Raw genomic sequence first — 22,877 nt, forward strand, 5'->3', positions numbered from 1 at the left:
GGTCTTCTATAGAAAAGTTAGATGCTGTGGAAGAGTGTGCCAGATATTGATGGATGACAATAAATTATTTAAATTTTTTTCATACGTTTTGCCTAATAAAGTGGTGCTTCAAATGGGCAACTTGGGCTGATATCTTCCTGGTGTGGTAGTGTGTGATTGGCTTTTGTTTTGCACTATGATAAAGATAAAAGCCATTCAGGAGCTTAAAGATGTAAATTATCTTTGAGACCCAACTAAATCTCATTGTATTGGTCTTCTTGGGCTGCCATAACAAAATACCAGAGACTAAGTGGCTTAAACAGCAGACATTTATGTTCCAGAGGCTGAAAAATCCAAGATCAAAATGCTGGCTATTTTGGTTCTTGGTAAGGGCCCTCTTTCTGGCTTGCACATGGCCACCTTCTTGCCCTGTCCTCATATGGTAGAGAGTGAGATCTAGTGTTTTTTTCTCTTCTTGTAAGGGCACTAATCCTATCCATGATGGCCGAACCCTCATGACCTCATTTAAATCTCATTTCCCAAAGGCACACTTCCAAACATCATTGCATTAGGTTTTAGTGCTTCACTGTAAATATGAATTTTAGAGTGACACAATTCAGCCCATAGCACTCAATATTTAGCAAATGTAACATATTTAATGCAAGATTTTTTTAAGTGTTTGAGTGTTTTTAATCATATTCCTTTCTCAGATTCTCATACTTTGTTGGACACTACTACATTTGCTGAACCAAACCTAGTGGGTACTTCTATGGCCATTTCAGCATTACATATCTATAAAACCAATTCCATGATTTTATCTCTCTTACTCTCTACCTCTTTGTTCAATAGGATTATGTTAGAATTGGAGCCAAATAAGTTATACTTTGCTATGTTCAGTTTCAAAATCAGAAATCAAAATCAATTTCCTTGCCTTTTGTGTAATATATACATCTGATAACTTTTACTTTATTAACTTTTAATATTATATTAGTACTATACTATTTCCCCCAAAGTACTATGAACCACAGACATATAATAATTGGAGTCTTATGAGAAGGCATCTATAACAATAAAAATATAAAAAACAACAAAACAAAAGAAAAACCCCTTAATTCTAAAATTTATATAATTTATCAGATATGCCATCTGGGAATAATCAAATTCATTGTCTTTTCCCTATTAAATTTAACTCTTCCACATTGTATATATACAGATTGAAGGAGGCCTTCCCTTGTTAACAATATTACCACAGAATTTATTGATGGCCATTTTTCATCTTCAGGCAAATCTATACTAAAGATAGAATTATTTATTAAAAATGGATTGAAGCAAGATTTAAAAAATTATAATGAAGAAATAGGGGGTGGGGAGGAGTGTAATGTTATTGAGCTTCTGTGTTGGAGTCAGCTGACATTTTGAAACCTATGCATGTAAGTACCCAGAATAATTTAGAATGTTTAATTCCATAAAATTGAATTTAGAGAGGATATTATGGCATTTTCCTAAATATTACTTTTGCTTCTTTGCTTATTCCTCATAGACTGGTATCCCATGCATGCTACCCACTCTTCAAGGACCAAAATGCTACCAATAATGGATGTGCCATGGCAAGTAGGTCTGATGGGCGGGGAAAACGACATGCCACAAAGCCATGTCCCAACAGCATAGAGAAATCTAACAGGATCTACCAGTGTTCTCCTCCATACAGAGTCTCTTCCAATGTAAGTCTAAATGGCAAGAAATAATAATGGTTGACTTTCTCAAACAGGCATAGCTTTGCTGTTATTCAAACTATTAAAAACCTATTTAAAACTTATATTCTAAAATAAATGTTACATTTTCAAGTATAAATTTGTTATTTTCTTAAAGTATCCTCTAAAGACTTTTAGGTTGGGTATGATTTCTAATCTTTGTAATATTAACGGTATAAAGTATTGGCTTAAATTAAAAAATGCTCATGGAAATAGGGTTTTAAAATTAAGTTTTATAACGTGTATATGTATGTGTGTGTGTATGTGTATATATATAAACTAGACAATTAAAAGCTAAGTAAAATACTTTTTCACTGACTTTTTTCTGATATTGGCTCGTTTTAGCAATCCTTTGCCTCACTCCACAAAATAGTTGAAGAGGACGTACCATCATAGGGAAAAGATTCCCTTGGATTCCAGTTTGTCATGTTAAAATCTAGGCAAACTTTACCCCATCATATCAGGTTACGTAGGCCTTCTTATTTTCAGAAAATCTGAACCTTCAGTGGCTCCAAAATATCTCCAGAATATAATCCGGTATTCTTACCATGGCACACTGGCCTTTCATGAGTTGGTTCTGACCTGCTACTTTTGTAGACTTCTGTCCTGCCAGCATCTACCCTCTCTACCTGACCATAATGCTTCTGATATAGAAGACTAGTCTCTATTCCCCAGATACACCATGCTCTTTTATGCTTCTCTATTTAGCTAGGTGATAATTCCTCTGTCCCCAGTGGTCCTTCCACCTTTCCATCTGGTCATATGCCACATGAATGTCAAGGCCCAGGTCAAAACTTCATCTTCTCTGTGAAGTTTGCCTTGATTCCTAGGCAGGATTAATTTCCCTTTCTTTGTTTATATGCATGGCACTTTATGCTTGTCTCTATAATAGATCTTATTATATAATAATGACAATTGTGTTGTCTCTCTATTCCACCAGAATGTAAATACCTTGAAGAAAGGTCAATATTTGTTTCTACTATAGTATCTGGGATGCCCTTTGTGTTCATTGTGAGTAGAAGAATGATTGATGAATGCCTTGCCTCCTTACTGAGGGCTGAAACACATTGGGAAGCAACATAGAAATATCTGTATTAAAGCTACCAAGGAACATCACTAAACAGTCATTTGGGATAGTTCTTATGATGAAAAGATTAGAGGTCACATACACTGATTAAACATGATTTTAATTTACTGTCATTATTTTTTCTTTGTTACCATAAAAAAGTTATTACATTTTTCTCTCCATTCCAAAATTTTTATTTAGTGATAAAAAATCATTAAAACAAATAGGTACATCTTGTCTTTAGCAACTTCATTAATGTGGCATTTCACATGCCTATTTCAAAGCATGTTAAAGAGTAAATTGCAAATGGTGAGATCACTTTGGATTATATAACACCTAATTGGTTGTACAACACCTACCATTGTATACCCACCAATAGGTTTAGTATGCTCTGATAACAATGATAATGCTCATTAATATTTTTCCCACCAGGAAACTGAGATAATGAAAGAAATCATGCAAAATGGACCAGTTCAAGGTAAGCTTGGATGAAATATGGCTTTGTTTTATTCATTCCTTTAATAAATGTTACCTGGAGCTCATGTAAAAGGAGTTTAATAAAAGAAAGAAAACTTTTGCTTTAAGAGTATTCAGAGGGTTACAAGGCCGGTGTGGGAGCTCACACCTGTAATCTTGTCTATTTGGGAGGCTGAGGCATAAGGATTGCATGAGCCCAGGAGTTCAAGGCTGCAGTAAGCTATAATTATACCATTGCATTTCAGTCTGAGAGACAGTGTGAGATCCTGTCTCTAAAAACAAACAAAAAAAATAATTTAAAAAGTATTCATAAGGGCTCAACAGTTTTAAAATCAGAGCAATTATAGGAGATATGCTCATCTAATAACTTCATTAACTGCCATTTTATTTTCAGAACATAGACTCATTCATAAATTGAACTCTAAAATATTAATGACACATTTGATAAAGTCTGCTGTCTTTCTAAAGTGATCACGAAGGTACAGAGAGTTAAACATGAAATATCAAGTGATTAATTTGCAATGAAGTTCACTTTATTCATTCAATCATATTTAAGAATCATACATACATATTCTCTTACCTTCAATTTAAATGAATTAGGTAATAGATTGGAAAAAATTTGAGGATTAATATTAGAAACAAAGTAGATACTTTCCTTTTTCTTTTAGCTCAAAATAAATCAATAAGCCAGTATAATTTTTGTGTTTTATGGAAGACTTTCGATTTTGATCAATTTTTTAAGTGTGTTGAGAGTAAACTAACAGTGAATAATAAAATACTTCAGTGGCTTATTGTACATTGACTGATTTATAAGATATCGTCTCTGTTAATAGTTTCTTTTCATTATCTAGTGAATTTTATTTTGCAACAATGGTATGGATAAGGGTGAATTTACAGAATATACTTCCTGTATAAACATTGCCTTGAAATGTATGAAAGAACAAATCCAATGAGGCCTAAAATGAAAATTCATGTTGTGAATACTGAATGGCCCAAAGTACATTATAATATCAGTGCAGTGGAATATAAAGTAAGCAAAATTAAATTGGAAACATTTGATATATACTTAAGGAACTATTGGTCAGTTTTTGTTTTTCTGAATGCTGACCTAATCAGTGTTTGCTCAATATATAGCTGGAATCATAGCTTTAATAATTGTGTTGGAAGAATTTTCATTCGTCATTATCACCACTTAGCATTTATTAAAAAACCAAAACTTAAAATAAATATGTCCTGAATTTAATTTAAAAAAAATCCAAGGACCTTACACAAAACCTGAATTAAATGAAGAGAAGCTCTTTTCCTCTTTTCAGTTATGTAGTTTGTTGGCTGCTATAAGAGTGGAAGGAATTCATGTAGAATTTCCATGTGTGCTTCCTTAAGTGGTGCTTATGTGACAAATCTGAAGGAGCACAGGTATTTGAACTCAGGCTACACTCAAAGATTCCAACCTTGAAATTTGCTTCTTAAATGACTTTGAGTAATTTACTAACCCCTCTGAATCTTCACATCATTGTGTTACTGTTTCAAGGGTTTCTTTTTTTCCTCTCTCTCTTCCTCTTTTTCAAATTAGTAAAAAAGTTTTGTTCGTAATTATTTAAAATCGAGAGCACCTTAGGTTTATTTTATGGCTACATATTTAGATGCTCATGAATTTTATATAATGAATCAAAAATAAACAGGGAAAATTTCAAAGCAGTAAAATGCAAATGCAAATTATTCAACACCCATTTAACAAAGATTTGTTGAGAATCTGCTTCCTGACAGTCTGAGCCAGGAGCAAGAAATACAGCAACAATCGAGGCAGAAGTATCCTGACCTCATGTATGTTATAATTCTGTATCATGAGTTGCTGCAGTTTTCCAAAAGTAAAATTGTAGTATAGTAGCTTATATAGTTATATGTTTGTGGGTTTATTAAGTCTGTTTTGGTGTCAGAAATTGGAGGAAGAAGCCCACTTTTGAGTTACTTTTGATGGCTTCTCACCCTTTTTCTTTAGTTGGAAGTGTTTTTTTAGCAATGAATAATATATTTTATTCATGGTGCTTAGAGAAAAGTTGAATCATAGGACCTAAAGGAGTCAGTGGTTCTAGAGAAAAGAAAACCCACTAGCAATACCTTCACATTTTTTATAAATGGATAGAATGCTGGTTGACTCTTCTTGCTGTAGATGAAACATGATTGTCTATATTATTGCCTGGCCTAACATATAGCATTTCCCTCTGTCTCAGTTCAAAAGAACGTAAAAGGCAATAGAATGCTAAATAAATAACATTGTGCATATTCTTCTAAAATCTACAGAGTTAAAAAATAAGTATAGTTGATGGAAAGAGAAGAAAAGAAGAGATCTGCATAGAGTAGAGATATATAAATTCTTAAAGTCCTATGGGATTGTGTTTTAGAGTAGATAAAGAAGATTTAACCTCTTTTGAGATTATTTGAACAGCATCAGTAAAAGTATGGAACACCAAACAAATGAAATAAAAAGTGGAACATTTAAAAAGTTGTATTTAACTTTGGAGTATAAACTTTTTCTTTTTTAAAGGATCTATTGAATGCTACTTACCTGAGTTCCTATTTTATTTAAAATGCATGTCAAACTAAGACAGACAAGCATTGTACACAGTTTTCAAGGTATACATATAGAATCTCAATTAAAAATGTTTCAATCCATGTCTTCTAGAAGAGAAGTTTAAAGTCTTCACCCTGAATTGCCCCAGCCCTGTAACAAAGCAGCACACAATAGAGAAGCAATCTAGGTGAGGGAATGAGGAAGAGCTTTCTAAAATATAAGCTCTACTTTTCAAGGCATGCAATATTGCTTTAGCTTTCCAGAGCTGGGACAATGAAATCTTGTCAGAGTATTCTGTTGCCAGGGGTTTGCTTTTCTATTCAAATTTATCAAAGATAGGTTTGTGTTTACTTGTAAGGATTAAGGACAGCTGCCTTAAGCATAATTTGCTGGGCTCACCCTTCTCCGCTAGCTTAATTGGGGTTTTAAGAGGCTTGTGATGAAACATAAAGTTCATGGAGAAATAGCAATCGGTGACCAAGGGTAGTGAGCCTTTGCTGCAATGGGCTCAAATTCCTGGTAATAATGCCTCTGTTGACTAAGACTACACAGTGACTTAAATAATATATTACTTAATATAATTAAATAATATTATAAATAGCTAAAAGTTGTTTTTATAAGAGAACAAGAAAATATTGCAACCGGTTAAATTAAGTAGGAAAGAAAATTAGGCTGAATTCCACAATCCTTTCTTAGATTCAACTCTTGTTATTTGTCCATTGTTTGTTCTGTGAGAATTTCTGGAGGTTTTTAAAGATGATTTTTTAACACCATGCCATTTGTCACATGCCACGATTGGGTTTCATTTCAGCCATAATGCAAGTCCATGAGGATTTCTTCCATTATAAGATGGGGATTTATAGACATGTTACCAGCACAAATGAAGAAAAGTTTCGAAAGCTTCGGACACATGCGGTCAAACTTGTTGGGTAAGGCAATTTCTTAAAAAATCTTCATTTAATACTTTCGGAAAATAAAACTAAAACCAAGAATATGTAATGCATTTAGATATCAGAATTTCCCTTTGTATGAAAGATTCTGATACAAATGAAAAATTATCTAAATCTGGCCACTATTTAGTCATTATTTTAAAGTCCAGTAAAAGGCTAACTCAATATTCTGGGAAAAATGATCATTTCCTGTTTCTCCCTTACTTGTGAATATATCTTTAAGAATCTGTTCTAATGTTAAGAAAATATGTTACTGAAACAAATTCTACATATGGCATAATGAAGGCAAGAGTACAATCCAAAGTGCATTATGATTTGAGGAAAAGGTTTTGCGTGGAATTACAAATGGCAGAGATTAAGCAGGAAGAAAGGGTACAGTCACCTTTAATTCAATGTAAGGTTATTTTATATTTATGTGAGAATTATGGAAATCAAATTAATCAGATTTGTAAGTAAAATACACTTATCCCTGCAAGAACAAGAAACAAGTTCAAAATGTGTTTGGTCATTGCATTTCAAAAGTGATTTCGCAAATAGGCCCTACTCCAGTAGACAGTGTGGTCATGAGACTACTTCCCTAGTGCTTCCTTACTCTTGTTCTGATGGCCCAGTCTACAAACTGTGTCTCATAATGTCTCACTCCAACTCAAATGAAATGCTACAGAAAAGGGTTTTTGTTTTTGTCTTTTTAATTCAAAATACTCACTCTTTTTATTTTGCCTATATGGTAAATCACTTCATTCCTGTTGAACTTGTCCTTCCTGACTTAATTTTATTGAGCCTGCACAAAACAGCCTCACCTAAAAACTAATTGTTCCTGTCTTTGTTCCTTCTTTTCCTGATTTTAAAAGCTCTTTGGGTCAATTCTAAGGTATGTAGACAAGTTATTGTGTGAAGTCTCTTTAATCATCATCCCGTCTTTATTTTAAATACTTCTATTACTTCTATTTTAAATATTTCTATTACAAAATTACCACATTTCTTTGAATCTAAGATACCACTAATTATATGACTTGTCTTTATTTTAGGAATGTGCATCTTAGAATTAGAAATATGATATTTCATGTTAATGTAGGATAATGATAAACTACAGATAGCAAAAAAACTACAAAAGGGAAAAATGTATATGAATATATATATATGTTTTCACTGTCTAGAGATAAACTCTGTTCAAATTTTAGAGTGTTTTTAATATATGTCCTAGATATGGGATGTTATCAGATGATTGATGTAGATGATTGACAGGTGTTCTTATAACAAAGTTGCAGCTCCACAGGTGTGGATGCCTCAAAGCCTCAAGTTGCTGCTCTTTGCAGTTGTTGGCTGCATTTTCCTGCAGTCCCTTCCCACCCCCTTCTCCACCCCTAGGATCTACTGGCCTGTATCTGCCACCTGCAGATTTGGTCCCTGCCTAACACCTATTTTAAATACATTGAATTTCCTGTATCTCCTATTATCTTTCTTATAATCACATTTATGTTATAGTTCTCTATCATCTCGTTGTGTATGATTTTCTCTACCCTGTTCCACCTATCTATCCCTGAATCTTTATTTTGTTTGGTGTTGCTTCTCCAAATGGTTTTCACCTCTGAAATATTTTTAAATGTTTTCTCTTTCCTTCTTTTGGTTGTTTTTTTTAAAGTCTTCTTTGAATTATATTTAGAGAATTAATTCATGTCTGTGATTTCTTTGAGTCTATGTCTGAATTCTCCCGTTTCCTTGAATAATTCCTTTTGAACTGTGTATTCTTAATTTGTCTTTTCCTGCATTCTTTTTAGAAATTTAATCTCAAATCTACGCATTTCATTCTCTGACTAGCACTTCTGCTCTTTCCAGTCTACAACCTCTACTGCTCTGACCCTGACAGTTCTTCACAGGCTTCCAGGAATTATTCCATTCAGTGCAACCACCATTGAATAGTCCCTCTTCTCCTTGGTGCCCACATGCTCTTCCTTCCTTAGTTAAATTCCATGGTGAATCATTGTGATCATTTTCCCTCATGTACCCTAACTCTTCTGTCCCTTGCTTGATGCATCATATTAGCTTGGCAAAACCTCAACTCTGGTTAAATTCAAATCAGCCCGGCTGCTGTGCATCTGAACATAGATGGAAAAAACTTGCAACTATGCTGATTTCATGTTAATTTATAAAAACAAATTTCAGGTAGGTATCTGATACTGCCAGGCAATCATATTCTGGAATCGTATTCTGTTTATTCTCCCACTCTTTGGGTGATTGTTCCCAAACTTTTCCTTTTTCTCTGAATCCCAAATACCTCCTTCCTCTTGTTCTTAGCTGACAACCTGGTGTTCTATTTCACTGAGAAGATTGAAACCATCAGAAAACACTTCCCGATAACACAAGTGCCACCTGTCAACATGTACTCCCTCATAATCTTTCTTCTCACCTCTTACATAATTGTGCTATCCACGTTCTCATCTAAATCCCTCTTCTTTTATCATAGACCCCAGCTCCTCTCAACTATGCAAGATCATGCAGAGGCAATTTTCCCTTTTTATCTCCTGTAATCCATTTTATTTCTACAAACATACAAAAATGCTATTATTTCTCAGATTTTAAGGAAAAAAAAAACTTTCTTTTGACTCCACTTCCTCCATACCCCATTTATATTCACTCCTTACAGCAAACTCCTTGCAAGATTTCCCTGTATTCATTTCCTTCAATTCTTATCCTCCCATTCTTTCTTCAACTGCACCAATCATTTTTCATGACCCCGTTTCTCTTCCCAAAATTATTTATTTCAAGGTTGTCAATGGCCTTCACATTGCTAAATTCATCAGTCAGATCCCAGATCTTCCCATTCCTTCCATCTGATTTTCCCTTACAGGCTGCAAATTTTCTGTGTTCTTTGCTGTTTTTTTTTTTCTTTCTTTCTTTTCCTGTGCTTCTATACTTCTTAATGTTGGAGTGCCCCAGTCTTAGGTCTTGGTTCTTCTCTTCCTTCTACTCTCACTCATTTTCTGGTATGCGCATCAGTGCCTGAGCTTTTCCTGGCTGTAAGTACCATCTAAAAGCTGACATCCACTGAATTTATATCTCCATTCCAGATCTCTCTCCTAAACTCCAGACTCATCCATTCCATGTCCTACTCAATGTCTGTACCTGGATACTTTATTAAGGAAGTAAGTGCTTCAAATCTAGCATTTCCAAAACTGAACTCCTGATCCTTCACTGTAAACTTGCTGAACAGCATCAACTTTTTCAGTTTTAGCTGATGTAATTTCATCCTTCCATATGCTTTGGCTGGAAATCTTGGAATCATCCTTTATTCTTCTCCTCACAACTCACTTTCAATATGCCACAAACTCTGTTGGCTCTATCAACTTATATCCAGAATCCAACCATTTTTACTATCTAAACTACTACTACCCTTGCTCATAATGGGTTATGAGCCACCACTACCCATTATTTTGTACCTGGATTGCTGAAGTAGCTTCTAACAGGTCTTCTTGCATTTACTTTTGCTCATCAACAGTCTATTCTCAACATAGAAAATAGGATTTTCCTCTTAGAACATGAGTCAGATCTTGTCACTCCTTTCCTCAGAACCCTACAATGTCTGCTCACTTCTATCAGAGTAAAAACCAAGGTCCTTACAATGGCTTAAAATACTCTATGTGATCTGAGGGTTCCTCTTCTTGCCTACTTCCACACCTGTCAACTTTCTGATCTCAACTCCTACTCATCTGTAGCTTGTTCTTCGTGGGTCTAGTGATTTTTTAATGTTTCAGGAATGCACACCTCAGGGCCTTTCCATCTGCCTAAAATGCTCTTCTACCAGATATCCTATTCCGTAGTTTCTGTGCCTTCATCTGGCATCTGCTCAGATCTCACCTTCTCAGTATGGTCTCCCTGACTGCTGTATTTAATCTGCTACTTGCCCTCTGCTTTGGCAAAATTTTTATACAATTATTACTTTTGAACTTACTGTACAATTTAATTAGCTTTTTATGTTGATTGTGTATTGCCTGTCTTCCTTACTAGAGTGACGTTCCATGACAGTAGGTTATCTTTGTATTATTCACTAATATAGCAAAGCCACCTAATACAGTGCTTATCTGTAATACAATTAGTGGTTTTCTATTCAATGAATAAATTATTTGGGGGGTTTATATTATGCACTACTAACTAGTTTCTGTTTGCTATTACTCATCTTTAAATGAGGCAGCTATTTGTTAAAAAATAAAGGAGAAGTTGGAGAAGAGAACTGAGGCACTCCCTGAGCATTGATTCAAGTTTGTAAATGTTGGACACAGGCTCACCAAATCACCTCTTTCTCTTGCACTGGGAATATGTCTGCCCTTCACTCATAGCTCACAGAGTTTGGTGGGACTTATAATAAATCCTTTGCGGGTATCTTTACTGCTACATGCTACTCTTTGCCTTCCTTTTCCATTCCACTCTGCTCCATGTTTTAGCCCTTGCCACTGGGGATTGGCTGGTATTATACTGTGTCAACTCAACTGACTTCCACTGTGATTTCTTTTTCAGCTGACCCCACATGGGTAGGGTGGGAAGGGGCTGACAGCTGGTGGCCAGAGCCTGCACATGGCTCTCAGAAAAATCTTGAGAGGTATTTCCAGACTGTCTTACATACATTTAAGGGGAAGTTTTTCCTATTCAGGTTCAGAAGTAGAGGGAGAGGTTTGTGGTGAGCACTGTTTCTCAGCCTCCACTCTTACTTCAGTACCCCATACAATGAGTTTTTCCCTTATTCCTCAAAGTTATGTTTTATAATTAGGGTTGTTTTCTTGACTCATAAAGACAGAAAGACGATTTTGAGGTTTTAAAATTTGATTCATTTCATTTCTTTTTCTATTCTGAATTGTTTGATGACTCTTGAGACAGGTAAAGGGAAAAAAATGCCTTTACAATGAACATTCTAATTGGAAATTCAGCTCTACCTTAGTTCCATTTCTCATAAGTTCAAAAGTCCCATTCCTTCTAAACTTCCTCCCGTAGATATTCCATTATCAAATTTTTACCTACTCTAGGGACATTCTTGACCTGGAAAACATTTCCCACCACATACTAGGGGATCGATCTAATTTTTCCTATCATTCAGAGAGTTCTGAAAATGCGAATATTGTCCTGGAGCCTCCCTTGATTTATTAGAACTGGTTGTTTATCGTCTCTACCACCTGTTTAGCTATGCTGGGCATGTTTTCTTCATTCTTCTTCTATATTCATTTACACTCATTTTGAACAGGAAACAAATGTGGTTACATTCGATCACTCTGCCATTGTTTGTATATTTTCCATATTTGATGTGTCAGTTGCAGTATTATGTTCACTTTTATAGACTCCTAGAAAATTGGGATCTTTATGAATTTACTTCACATGTGACATTTAAGGCTAAGTCTGCTCCTAGGCAAATTACTTTTAGAGAATATGTTTGCTTTTTACAAATATTTTAAATCACCTAAGCATTGCTAGGTGCCCTACAGCAGTATGTTTTAATTCATTTCTCCATTAGCAATTTCTGATTTGTAATTACTACATTCAGGAAATTAATGCATCAGTGAATTAGAAAGCAATCAAATAGCTCAAGTAAGTTAATGTTCCTTATCGGACAACTTAATATACTCCCAAGAAGTACCTAACAAATTTATCACAACAAATTCTGTTTGCTTCCCTTTTTGTAGAAGACAAAGCTATTAGAATTAACTTACTCGAACAAATGAATTTGATCTTCTATCAAGTGCCCAGCACTGGGGAATACAAGGAGAATTAATTCATAGTCTTTCTCTTAAGGAGTTTAGGGAGTGAAGTGGGTACATTCACAACTGATTCTAGTATAATGTGACAAAGGTTATATATTTGCACAGGGTTATGGTAGGTAAATATAAACTTCGAATGCCTTTCTTTGCTCCTAATAGTCTGATTTCACTCCTCTCTCTTTCTCTTTCCAAAAACTCTGTCCATCCCATTATGATGCTAGAGTTATAAAAGCATTCAATTGAATACATTATGCCATATTTTTTAAAATATGGCCTTATTTCACATACAAATAAAAAGAATAAAATATTACTGATTAAACTAAAAAAACTGCATTGATTTGTAAGATGGATTCCGGTTCTAAAGATGTTAAAATATGGGCGGTGGGGGAAAGGTATGTTTTACAATCAACAAAATGTAGTATTTGAGATTTTCATACCACTAATGTTCTCGTATTATGGTCCTATTCCACATCTTCATGCCCATCGTAGATTATCCCATGTCTCTGTTCACTGAACTTTTTAAGCTTTCTTTAACTACCAAGTCTCAAGCAGGTAACGTAGCACATTGATACCATTTACTTTTGCATATGGGTCTCAGTAATCACTCCAAGAACTCCAAGGAATAATTTCAGCAGTAAAATTTTTATTTTATTTTTTTATTTCCTGTGGCCTCCGAGAGCTAGAAGCAGTAAAAATTTTAGAAAACTAATGAAAATAATTGGGATTAACATTGACTTTTCTTCATATTGTCATCCCTGTTTGTGGAGCAGAATTTTATTGAAGATATACAGGCAGACCTCACTTTATTGTGCTTAGCAGATCTTGTGTTTTTTTAATAAATTGAAGGTTTGTGGCGACCACTCATCAAGGAATTTCTTCAGTGCTATTTTTCTAAAGCATGTGTTTACTTCACGTCTCAGTGTCACATTTTGGTAATTCTCACTATATTTTGAAATTTTTTGTCATTATATCTGTTGTGGTGATCTGAAATCAGTGATCTTTGATGTAACTATTGTAATTGTTCTGGGGCACCACAAACCACACCCGTATAAGATAGCAAACTTAATTGATAACTGTCATGTGTGTTCTGTGTCACCACTGTGTCACCAATGGGCCCTTCCCACATCTCTCTCCATTTCTTCAGTCCTGCTTATTCCCTGAGATACAGCAATATTAAAATTAGGCCAGTTAATACTCGGACATTGACCTCTAAGTGTTGAAGTAAAAGGAAGAGTCATACATCTCTCACTTTACATCAAAAGCTAGAAATGGTTAAGCTCAAGTTTAGTGAGGAAAGCATATAGAAAGCTGAGATATTTCAAAGGTTAGGACTCTTGTGCCAAAGAGTTAGCCAAGTTGTGAATACAAAGGAAAAGATCTTGAAGGAAATTAAAAGTGCTACAATAGTGAGCACACAAATGATAAGAAAGTGAAAAAGCATTATTGCTGATATGGAGAATCTTTGAGTGGTTTGGATAGAGAAGATCCAACAAGCCACAACATGCCCTTAAGCCAAAACATAATCCAGAGCAATGCTTCTAATTCTTCAATTCTATGAAAACTGTGAGAGGCAACGAAGAAAAGTTTGAAGCTAGTAGAGGTTAGTTCATGAAGTTTAAGGAAGGAAGCCATCTCCATAACATAAAACTGCAAGGTGAAGTAGCAAGTACTGATTATAGAATGTGCAGCAAGTTATCCAGGAGATCTAGTGAAGATCATTGATAAAGTTGGCCACACTAAACAACAGATTTTCAATATTGATAAAACAGCCTTCTGTTGGAATAAGATGCCATTTAGGACTTTCATAGCTAGAGAGGAGATGTCAATGCCTGGCTTCAAAGCTTCAAAGGACAGGTTGACTCTCTTCTTAGAGGCTAATGCAGCTGATGACTTGAAGGTGAAGCCAGTGCTCATTTAGCATTCCAAAAATTCTACAGCTCTTAAGATTTATGCTATATCTACTTTGCCTATGTTCTATAAATGGAACAACAAAGCCTGGATAGCAGCAAATTTTATTTTAAGCTCACCATTGAGACCTACTGCTCAGACAAAAAAAAAATTCTTTGAAAATATTACTGCTCATTGACAATGCACGTAGTCACCAAAGAGCTCTGATAGAAATGCACAAGGAGATTAATGTTGTTTAATGCCTGCTAACACAGCATCCATTTTGTATCCCATGGATCAAGAAGTAATTTTGATTTTCAAGTCTTATTATTACAAAAATACATTTTGTAAGGCTACAGTTTCCATAGATAGTAATTCCTCTGATGAATCTGGGTAAAGTAAATTGAAAACCTTCTGGAAAGGATTCACCATTCTAGATGCCATTAAGAATGGTCATGATTCATGGGAGGAGGTCAATGTATCAACACTAACAGGAGTTTGGAAGAAATTTATTCCAGTCTTCAAAGATGACTTTGAGAGGTTTAAGACTTTTGTGGAGGAAGTAACTGCAGAGGTGGTGGAAACAGAAAGAAAACTAGAATTAGAAGTGGAACATGAAGATGTGACTTAATTGCTGCAATCTCATAATAAAATTTGAACAGATGAGAATTTGCTTTCTATGGGTGAGCAAAGTGGGTTCTTAAGATGGAATCGACTCCTTGTGAAGATGCTGTGGACATTGTTGAAATGAAGACAAAGGATTAATAACACTACATAAACTTGGTTGATAAATCAGGGGCACGGTTTGAGAGGACTGACTCCAATTTTGAAAGAAGTACTACTGTGGGTAAAATGCTATCAAACAGCATCACATGCAACAGAGAAATCTTACATGAAAGGAAGAGTTAATCAATGCAGCAAACTTCATTGTTGTATTATTATAAGAAATTGCCACAACCCCCCCAACCTTCAGCAACCACCACTTTGATCAGTCAGCAGCCATCAACATCATGGCAAGACCCTCAACCAGCAAAAAAGATTGCAACTCAGTGAAGGCTCAGATGATAGTTAGCAATTTTTAAATAATAAACTATTTTTTAATCAGGTATGTACATTGTTATTTTAGACATAAGGTATCACACAATACAGTATAGTATAAACATAATTTTTATATGTACTGTGAAACCAAAAAGTTCCTGTGAATCACTTTATTGCAATATTTGCTTTATTTTGGTCTTCTGCAACCAAACCCACAATATCTCTGAAATACACCTGTAGTCTACATATCACTAAAAGAGATTAATAAAATAATTTTTAGACATATTTTTGCCATTGTCCAATAATTTTTTGTGTGGAGGTCCATTTATTCAAGAAGTATTTATTGAGTACCTATATGTGCCAGGTATTGTTTTAGGTGGTGGGGATATATCAGTGAACACAATAGACAAAGAGTCTATTTTATAGAATCTTTATAGAAGATCAAATTTATATTCTACTAATTGTATAACTCTTAGGCAAATAAAATGTTTTAAAATGGGCTACATTTTTGTGCTAAACTTTTTTGTGTGTGTCTGGGATCAAAATATCAACTTTTTTACTTATAAATATTGGGTAATGACTCAAAGAGAAAGGAGGCAAACTATTGTGAAATGGAGGCTGAAAGGAAAGCAAACATTAAAATAGTCCAAGAAGGATAAAGAAATATAACAAAGACATTTTTCCAGTAGATTGTGAATAATTGCTAGCATTTAAAAAAAAATTAAATTGAACACCTCCCAAATGTATTTAAAAATGCTGCAAAATGATAGAAATTGGGCATGTTTCCAATAATTACTGTGAAGACATCTACTTTGAGTGAATCATCAAAAAATGATGTCAGAAATTTCTGTACACTTTGATGTGAGTATATTATATGGCTTAAATTTGGGAACAAATAGAATGATGATTTCTGAGTTTCTCTTGTCTATATGTTCAACAGATATTAAAAGTGAATCCATGGTGTTCCTGGTATTATGCTGAGTACCAGGCAGGGTGAGCAAACTAAAAAACAGTCCTTGCCCTCACAACAGAGCTAGACATTGAACAAAAACACATAAAAATGTAAAATTGTGAGACACTTTATAAAAGCAGGGTAGAAAATGGTAATAGGGCATATGATAACCTTGACCTAGTCTTGAGGATCTGAGAACTGTCCCTGAGGAAATGAAGTCTAAGCTGAGATTTATGGATAGCACCAGGACAAGAAAACAGTTTGTGTAAAGTCCTTCTGGTTAGAAGACTATAGAATATTCTATGAACACAACAAAGGCTATGTTTGCTAAATCACAAAAGACAAGGACTTGTAGGTCATTTTACAGATTTTAGTCAAGGTTTTTAAGTATTTGGTTAAGGATAAACAAAGCAAAGAGAAGTCATTAAAGCATTTTAAGTAGAAAGGTGGTGTGATCTTTAGATTATTTAAAGACTGTTCTCTTTAAGGAATGTGAAATAAAGAGGCAAATTTCAGTACTCCAGGTAAAAGATAATAGTCTGGACTTGGTAGGATGGTGGAAGAGTTGGGGAGACATGAGTAGATCAAGAAATATTTAAGGGCCAGGCATGATATGGGTTTGTAATGGAGCATGGTGAGGGAGGAGTCAAGAATGATCCACTCTTAGAATTATGGCGTGATATACCGGATGGGAGTGGTGCTATGCAATGAGATGGGGAAAGAGTTCACTGTTGGGCCTTACAATTTTGAGGTCTTTAAGGTCTTATGTCTTCAAGGCAGACATAAAAATGCAGATGGAAGTCAGAGCAGACCGGTAGATATCCTTATCTCAGAGGAGAGACAAGAGTTGAACATGGATGGGGCTAAACAGAATAAGAAGAAAAGAGAGACTGGTTGAGACTAAGCCATGGAAAAATTCAATGTTTAATGACTGACCAGAAAAGGGCGACTCTATTGAGACATAGTAGGAGAGGCCAGTAAGGTTAAAAAAAAAAAAAAAAAGTTGAAGAGAGTTGCTAGTGTAAGATTTCTTAGAAACCTGGAAACTTGGAAGGGTTGGGATTCAAAGAGTATGTATAGAGATTGGTCTTAGAGAGGGAACCAAGTGGCAATTCCATTATATCAGGAGAGAAGATGAGGTTAGATGAAAATGTTTTAGTGTTTAGGGTAGTGGTAAGTTGAGGAAAATTCCTATCACATTGCCTCTTTTATCTTTAGGAAGTAGAAGCTTAGATTATCTTCCTTCCTGTAGAAGGAAGAGGTGGTGGGAGGAATGCATTGCTAGAAATTTGAATAAAACAGAGATGGTTTGTAATGGTCATCTAGATGTTTAGGAGAAGGAGTTGCCCAGAGGAACCCAAAGGGATTGTCATGCATTGGTAATGGTGCCATTCTGCCCTCTTGTGTGCACTTCCTGTAGTTTTGATCAACTGCTCAGCTGTATGCAAAGGGAAATGGGAAATTGAGTTTATCCAGGACTAATGATTTTCTAGATGGGTGCAATAAAGAGTCAGAAAAAGAAGGGATTCAGGATATGGATATTGGTGTGTTACTAAAATGATAGAAAGCTTAATAAGGCTGATAAAGGAGAGGATTGAAGAACTTAGAGAAAATAGAAAAAAACATTGGGCTAAAGGTCATGATAATTCTAATATCAGTGATTTTACGATTCTCTAATTTTTCATTTGTTAGACTTTTAAAATCATTATTTATAAGGAAATAAAAAAGTAATCATGCAATAATAAGGAAATAATATTTTATTCATTAAGAATACAGTGTTATAAAATGACCAAAAGCCATGATTTTCTATATTAGGTGCCTAATTATGTTGCCATACTGATTGTCTACTTTGCAGTCATAAATGTATGTTATCGCTCTCTTTTTTCACACTGTCTCTCTATCTACAGTTAAAGATACTTGCCCCTTAAGAAAGCATAAAAATAATGCTTCGGAGTTGAATTGCTAATGTATTTTCCTCATATTTTCTGTACATATAAATTTCAAGAATTCCAGGAGCATAAATTGTTATTTAGGGCAATTACAAATTATTTCACATAGTTTTACTAGGGCTGCCACTTGTTTTTCCCCAGTCATCTTTTTTTCATCTCTGTCTTTCTGAATAACAACTGAATGCTAAGCCTGAATTTCCATGCTATGTTATGTTTAACCTCTGGCAAATTGATAATTTCTGAGCAGATGTTTTAATTAGAGTTTTTTAATGCACGGGGAAGTCTAAAGACAGTTCAATGAACATTTCTGCTATGCTTATTTAGCAAATGCAAATAAATGTGTGACAATTAGTATAGACAATGCAAAAACATTTAATTGGAGTGTTGGAATGTCTTTAAACTGCAAAATACTTCTTTCTTGCATTTTTCTTTTTTAGGGGGTATACTGCTTTAAATAACAGTCGATGCTGCAAGAAATGTACTCAAAATATTTAATAGTTTAAACATATTAATATAAGTTTATTTCTTGTTCACATAATAGTTCAAAATGGGTGATCCTAGTTGTTGAGTAGGTCTCCTTTATATGGTTTCAGGGCCTCAAAGCTCTTTACAGTTGGCTGCTTTATTACCTGCAAGGGTCACGTATTGTGATCTCATCCAGCCTGTGGACAATGAAGAAGAGTATGAGGAGAGCTTCTCAAATGTGCTTCTTAAAGCCTTGACTCAGTAATGGCCCATAACTCTCCATTCACATTCCTTTGGCCAGAACTCATTTAATGGCCCCACCCAACTGCAAAGGTGGCTGGGAAATGTAAAAGATTTGACAGGAACATGTTCATATCAGAACAAATAGAGTTACATTTTGGAGTAGAATTCCAAATGTGCGTACATTTTAAAGGAAAATCCAGAGACTCAAATTTTGAGTTTGGTCTCTATCTCCCAGGCCCTCTGAGATGATGTGTTCTGTCTTTAGACAGTCTTCACTGAGAAATTTTGATAATCGCTGCTCTACAAGATTGAATAGCTAGGCACAGTGGCACATGCTGATAATTCCAGCTACTTAGAAAGCTGAGGGGGGAGGATAGCTTGAGCCCAGGAGCTTGAGACCAGATTGGGCACAGAGCAAGACTCTGCATCAAAAATAAAAAGAGTGAATAAAATAATAAATGTATTTGATAACAACTGTATCAGTAATCACTGTAGTAGAACTGTCACTAAACACCATCCTCATCATTGCAAAATTCTTATGAGATGGGAATTATTATTCCATTTTTCCAGAAATAAGGTACTGAGAATATTTAAGAAAACCTTTCAGGTCATCTGGCTTTAAATAATATTCTAGCAATACTGTATATATACGTGTGTGTGTGTATGAACACGAAAGGTCCACTGTCAAGATGTCAAGATTCCTCAATGTCTGATCACCTCCTGGGGTTTCTCAAGCAATTGTTATATTTTTTCTGTTACTAAAAATTTCTTTGGAATAAAAACAAACGCATCCTTTTTTACTATCTAAAATTCTATTCTTACTTGCTTTGACTCACATCTTTAATACATACATAAAAGCTTTTGCTTCATTTATCAACAAGGCACTCTTTAAAAACACATAGTATGTGTCAAATACTGTGGTAGGCATTTAGAAGACAAACACCAGTAAGATACTGCCTCTGTCTTCAAAGTCCAGAGAGAGAGAGAGAGAGAGAGAGAGAAGCAGCTGCTAACATCCAATGTCTTGAGTGTGAAGATGGAGATAGGATGGGAATACATATTAAGTAGTACGATGTGCATTATGTAGAAAGGCACATAATTCCAATTCTGAGGGCCAAAGAAGGCTCCCAAGAAGAGGTGGCACCTTCTGTGGAATTTCATAGGATAAATAGAAAGTATTAAAATTATATGGAAAGAGAAGAAGCCTGTTCTAGGAAAAATGAACAGCAAATGCACAATCTCACAGAGCGGTACAAGATGACATATTTAAGGGATTTGAAGGAATTTTTTATGAGTAGGGTGTAAAGCAAGCAGAAATCCAGTGAAAAATGAGACTATGACGTAGCCAAGTCAGAGGGACATTCTTCTCTTTAATGACGATTACTTACTTATCTTGGAGCCCAGCCTGGCTCTGACTTTCTTCACTGTCTCTGAATTTACTTCCCATTCCTTCATCATCTCTATATTAACTTACAGCAACATTGTTTGGTTTACAGTATAAATTCCAGGAAGTGTCCATGTGATTCCCTCTACACTATATCCTGTGAAATGATGTTCCTAATAAAGAGACCAATATGTCTTTCACATTTGCAAGCAGTTCAGTTAAGCATCCTAGTTCTGAGTCATTCTACTTTGAGATAGATCTGAGATAAGAAACTGTCACCAAAGAATAGAATTGGGGATTTAAGTAAACTCTAAGGCAAATTGCAGAAACTGAATAGCATTCAAAAAGGAAAGGAGATCTTTCTTTTCTTGACACTCTTTGGCAGAGCTGAGCTCCAGCAAATACATTTGTGGAGACAGCCACATAAACAGATCATGTTATCAAGCGCACTGGTTTTGAAATGGATGGTATGAAAGTATACAGAAGAGGTGAGCCTCACTTGAGAGTGTGAAAGTGCTGTAGAGATGGTACAAGTAAAGATTAGAGCAGGAAATGACCCTGGAATTAAAGGTGACTATATTATTTACTCATTTGCATAGCCTCTTTATTCTTGCCCTTTGTTCATTTTTCTGATAGAGTGTTAATTTTTAAAATCTTGATGTGTATGATCTCATAATGCATTGGAAGCTGTCCTAGTCTGTTCAGGCTGCTATAACAAAAGTACTAAAGATTGGGTGGCCTAAACCACAAATATTTATTTTTCACAGGATTGGAGGCTGGAAAGTTCAAGATTAAGGTGCTAGCATATTTGGTGTCTGATGAGGGCCTGCTTTCTTATTCATAGATGACTGCCTTCTTGCCATGTCCTTACATGATGAAAGGGGCAGGGGAACTCTCTGGGGTCTCTTTTATAAGGGCACTAATCCCATTCATTAGGACTCCACCCTCATCATTTAATCATTTCCCAAAGGCCCCACCTTCTAATACCATTACATTGGGGGTTAAGATTTCAACATACGGATTTGTGGGGAGGGTCACAAACATCCAGTCCATAGGAAAGCATTAACCCTTTATAATATTGACTAAACCCCAGTTTATTGTTAGCTTTTATAATTTTATTACTAATGTTTTTACCTGAACAATATTTTAATTTTTATTCTAGATTTTTTAAAGTTATATTTTTTAAGTAATTATATTAAAAATATGCCTGGAAGATATTTGGGCAAATGATGTGCGGTGAAGATCTAATTTTTTTCCTTCAGACTCTGAGCTAAAAGATCCAATGCCACACAATTAATAATGTACTCCTTTCTTACTCTCTAAATACATTTTATTGCTTAGTAAATTATTATATAAATTTATTAGGGTTTGATTCTGCATTGTCCTGTTCAAAATACTCACTTTCTATTATTTGAATTCTACCACTTTGTTGTAATACTAGGTAATGTACATACTGCTTCATTGCTCTCATGTTTTTCAATATTCATGAATTATTTTTCCTGTTTATTTTTCCCAGTTAGATTAAAAAAAACTCAGAGCAACTTAAATTGGATACTATTTGTTTTACTTATAAGGAAGGTAAAATAATTATTTTTTACTTTTTAAAGACTACTATTAAGTACTCTGCATTTATTTTTCTTTAGAGAAATGCTGTTTTTGAAGGATTCTGTATTTGTAATTCTTTTTGTTTCTTTTTTCTTTACCCTAAGATGCTCACATCTTTCTCAAATAGAACTTTCAAAAATTAAACTATTTGGTTGCTAAACTATTATTTTATTTTACTTTTCTTTCCAAGTTGAAGTATTTTAATAATTAATAATATGAAAAATAAAGAAGTATTAAAATGATAGTATAATTAATTTAATTGAAGAATTTATCACTTTTCAAACTCAAATTTTTTAATACATCTAAAGTCTATAAAAGACGATGGATTTTATCTGCTCAATAACCTAATGCAAAAGAAGAGAATTAATGATAAAGTGATTTTCCAGAGATTATACACTGGTTAGTTTCAGAACTCATCTTTAGCCACTTCAATACTAATCTTGTTTGATAAACTATTGGGACATAACTCAGTGTTAAGACTATATGTTGAAGTCAAATACACCTATGTGGAAAATCTATTGATGTCATTTATTTAGCTGTGTTTAACCTTTTGTAATCTGAGGATAAAAAAGTGTTTTGAATAATAAAGGAGACCATGCAGACATAATACTCATATGCCTGTCATATGGTAGCATTCAATAAATGTTAGCTATTAGTAATAATATCAAAAGTGAAGCAATTAGGCTGTATTTTTAATTTTATTATATATATATATACATATATATATATATGCACTTAAACAACTTTCAAAATTTTCTGTATTTTCCCCAGACCTATAACATTTGAAAATATTTTAGAGTGGGTTAATAATTTTATAT

General features: G+C 34.5%; 1 protein-coding gene across 2 annotated transcripts in view; it reads left to right on the forward strand.

The window, feature by feature from the left end:
• TINAG (tubulointerstitial nephritis antigen) overlaps positions 1–22,877 on the forward strand; it is an 80,292-nt gene that overhangs the window by 33,064 nt on the left and 24,351 nt on the right. For both annotated transcript variants that reach the window (XM_069488107.1, XM_069488108.1), the window contains exons 7-9: positions 1,520–1,700; positions 3,229–3,274; positions 6,657–6,774. In XM_069488107.1, coding sequence (XP_069344208.1) covers positions 1,520–1,700; positions 3,229–3,274; positions 6,657–6,774 — 345 coding nt within the window. The remainder of the gene's footprint in view (positions 1–1,519; positions 1,701–3,228; positions 3,275–6,656; positions 6,775–22,877) is intronic.

This window comes from Eulemur rufifrons, chromosome 15 (assembly GCF_041146395.1).
Source record: "Eulemur rufifrons isolate Redbay chromosome 15, OSU_ERuf_1, whole genome shotgun sequence".
NCBI classification, from domain to species: domain Eukaryota; kingdom Metazoa; phylum Chordata; class Mammalia; order Primates; family Lemuridae; genus Eulemur; species Eulemur rufifrons.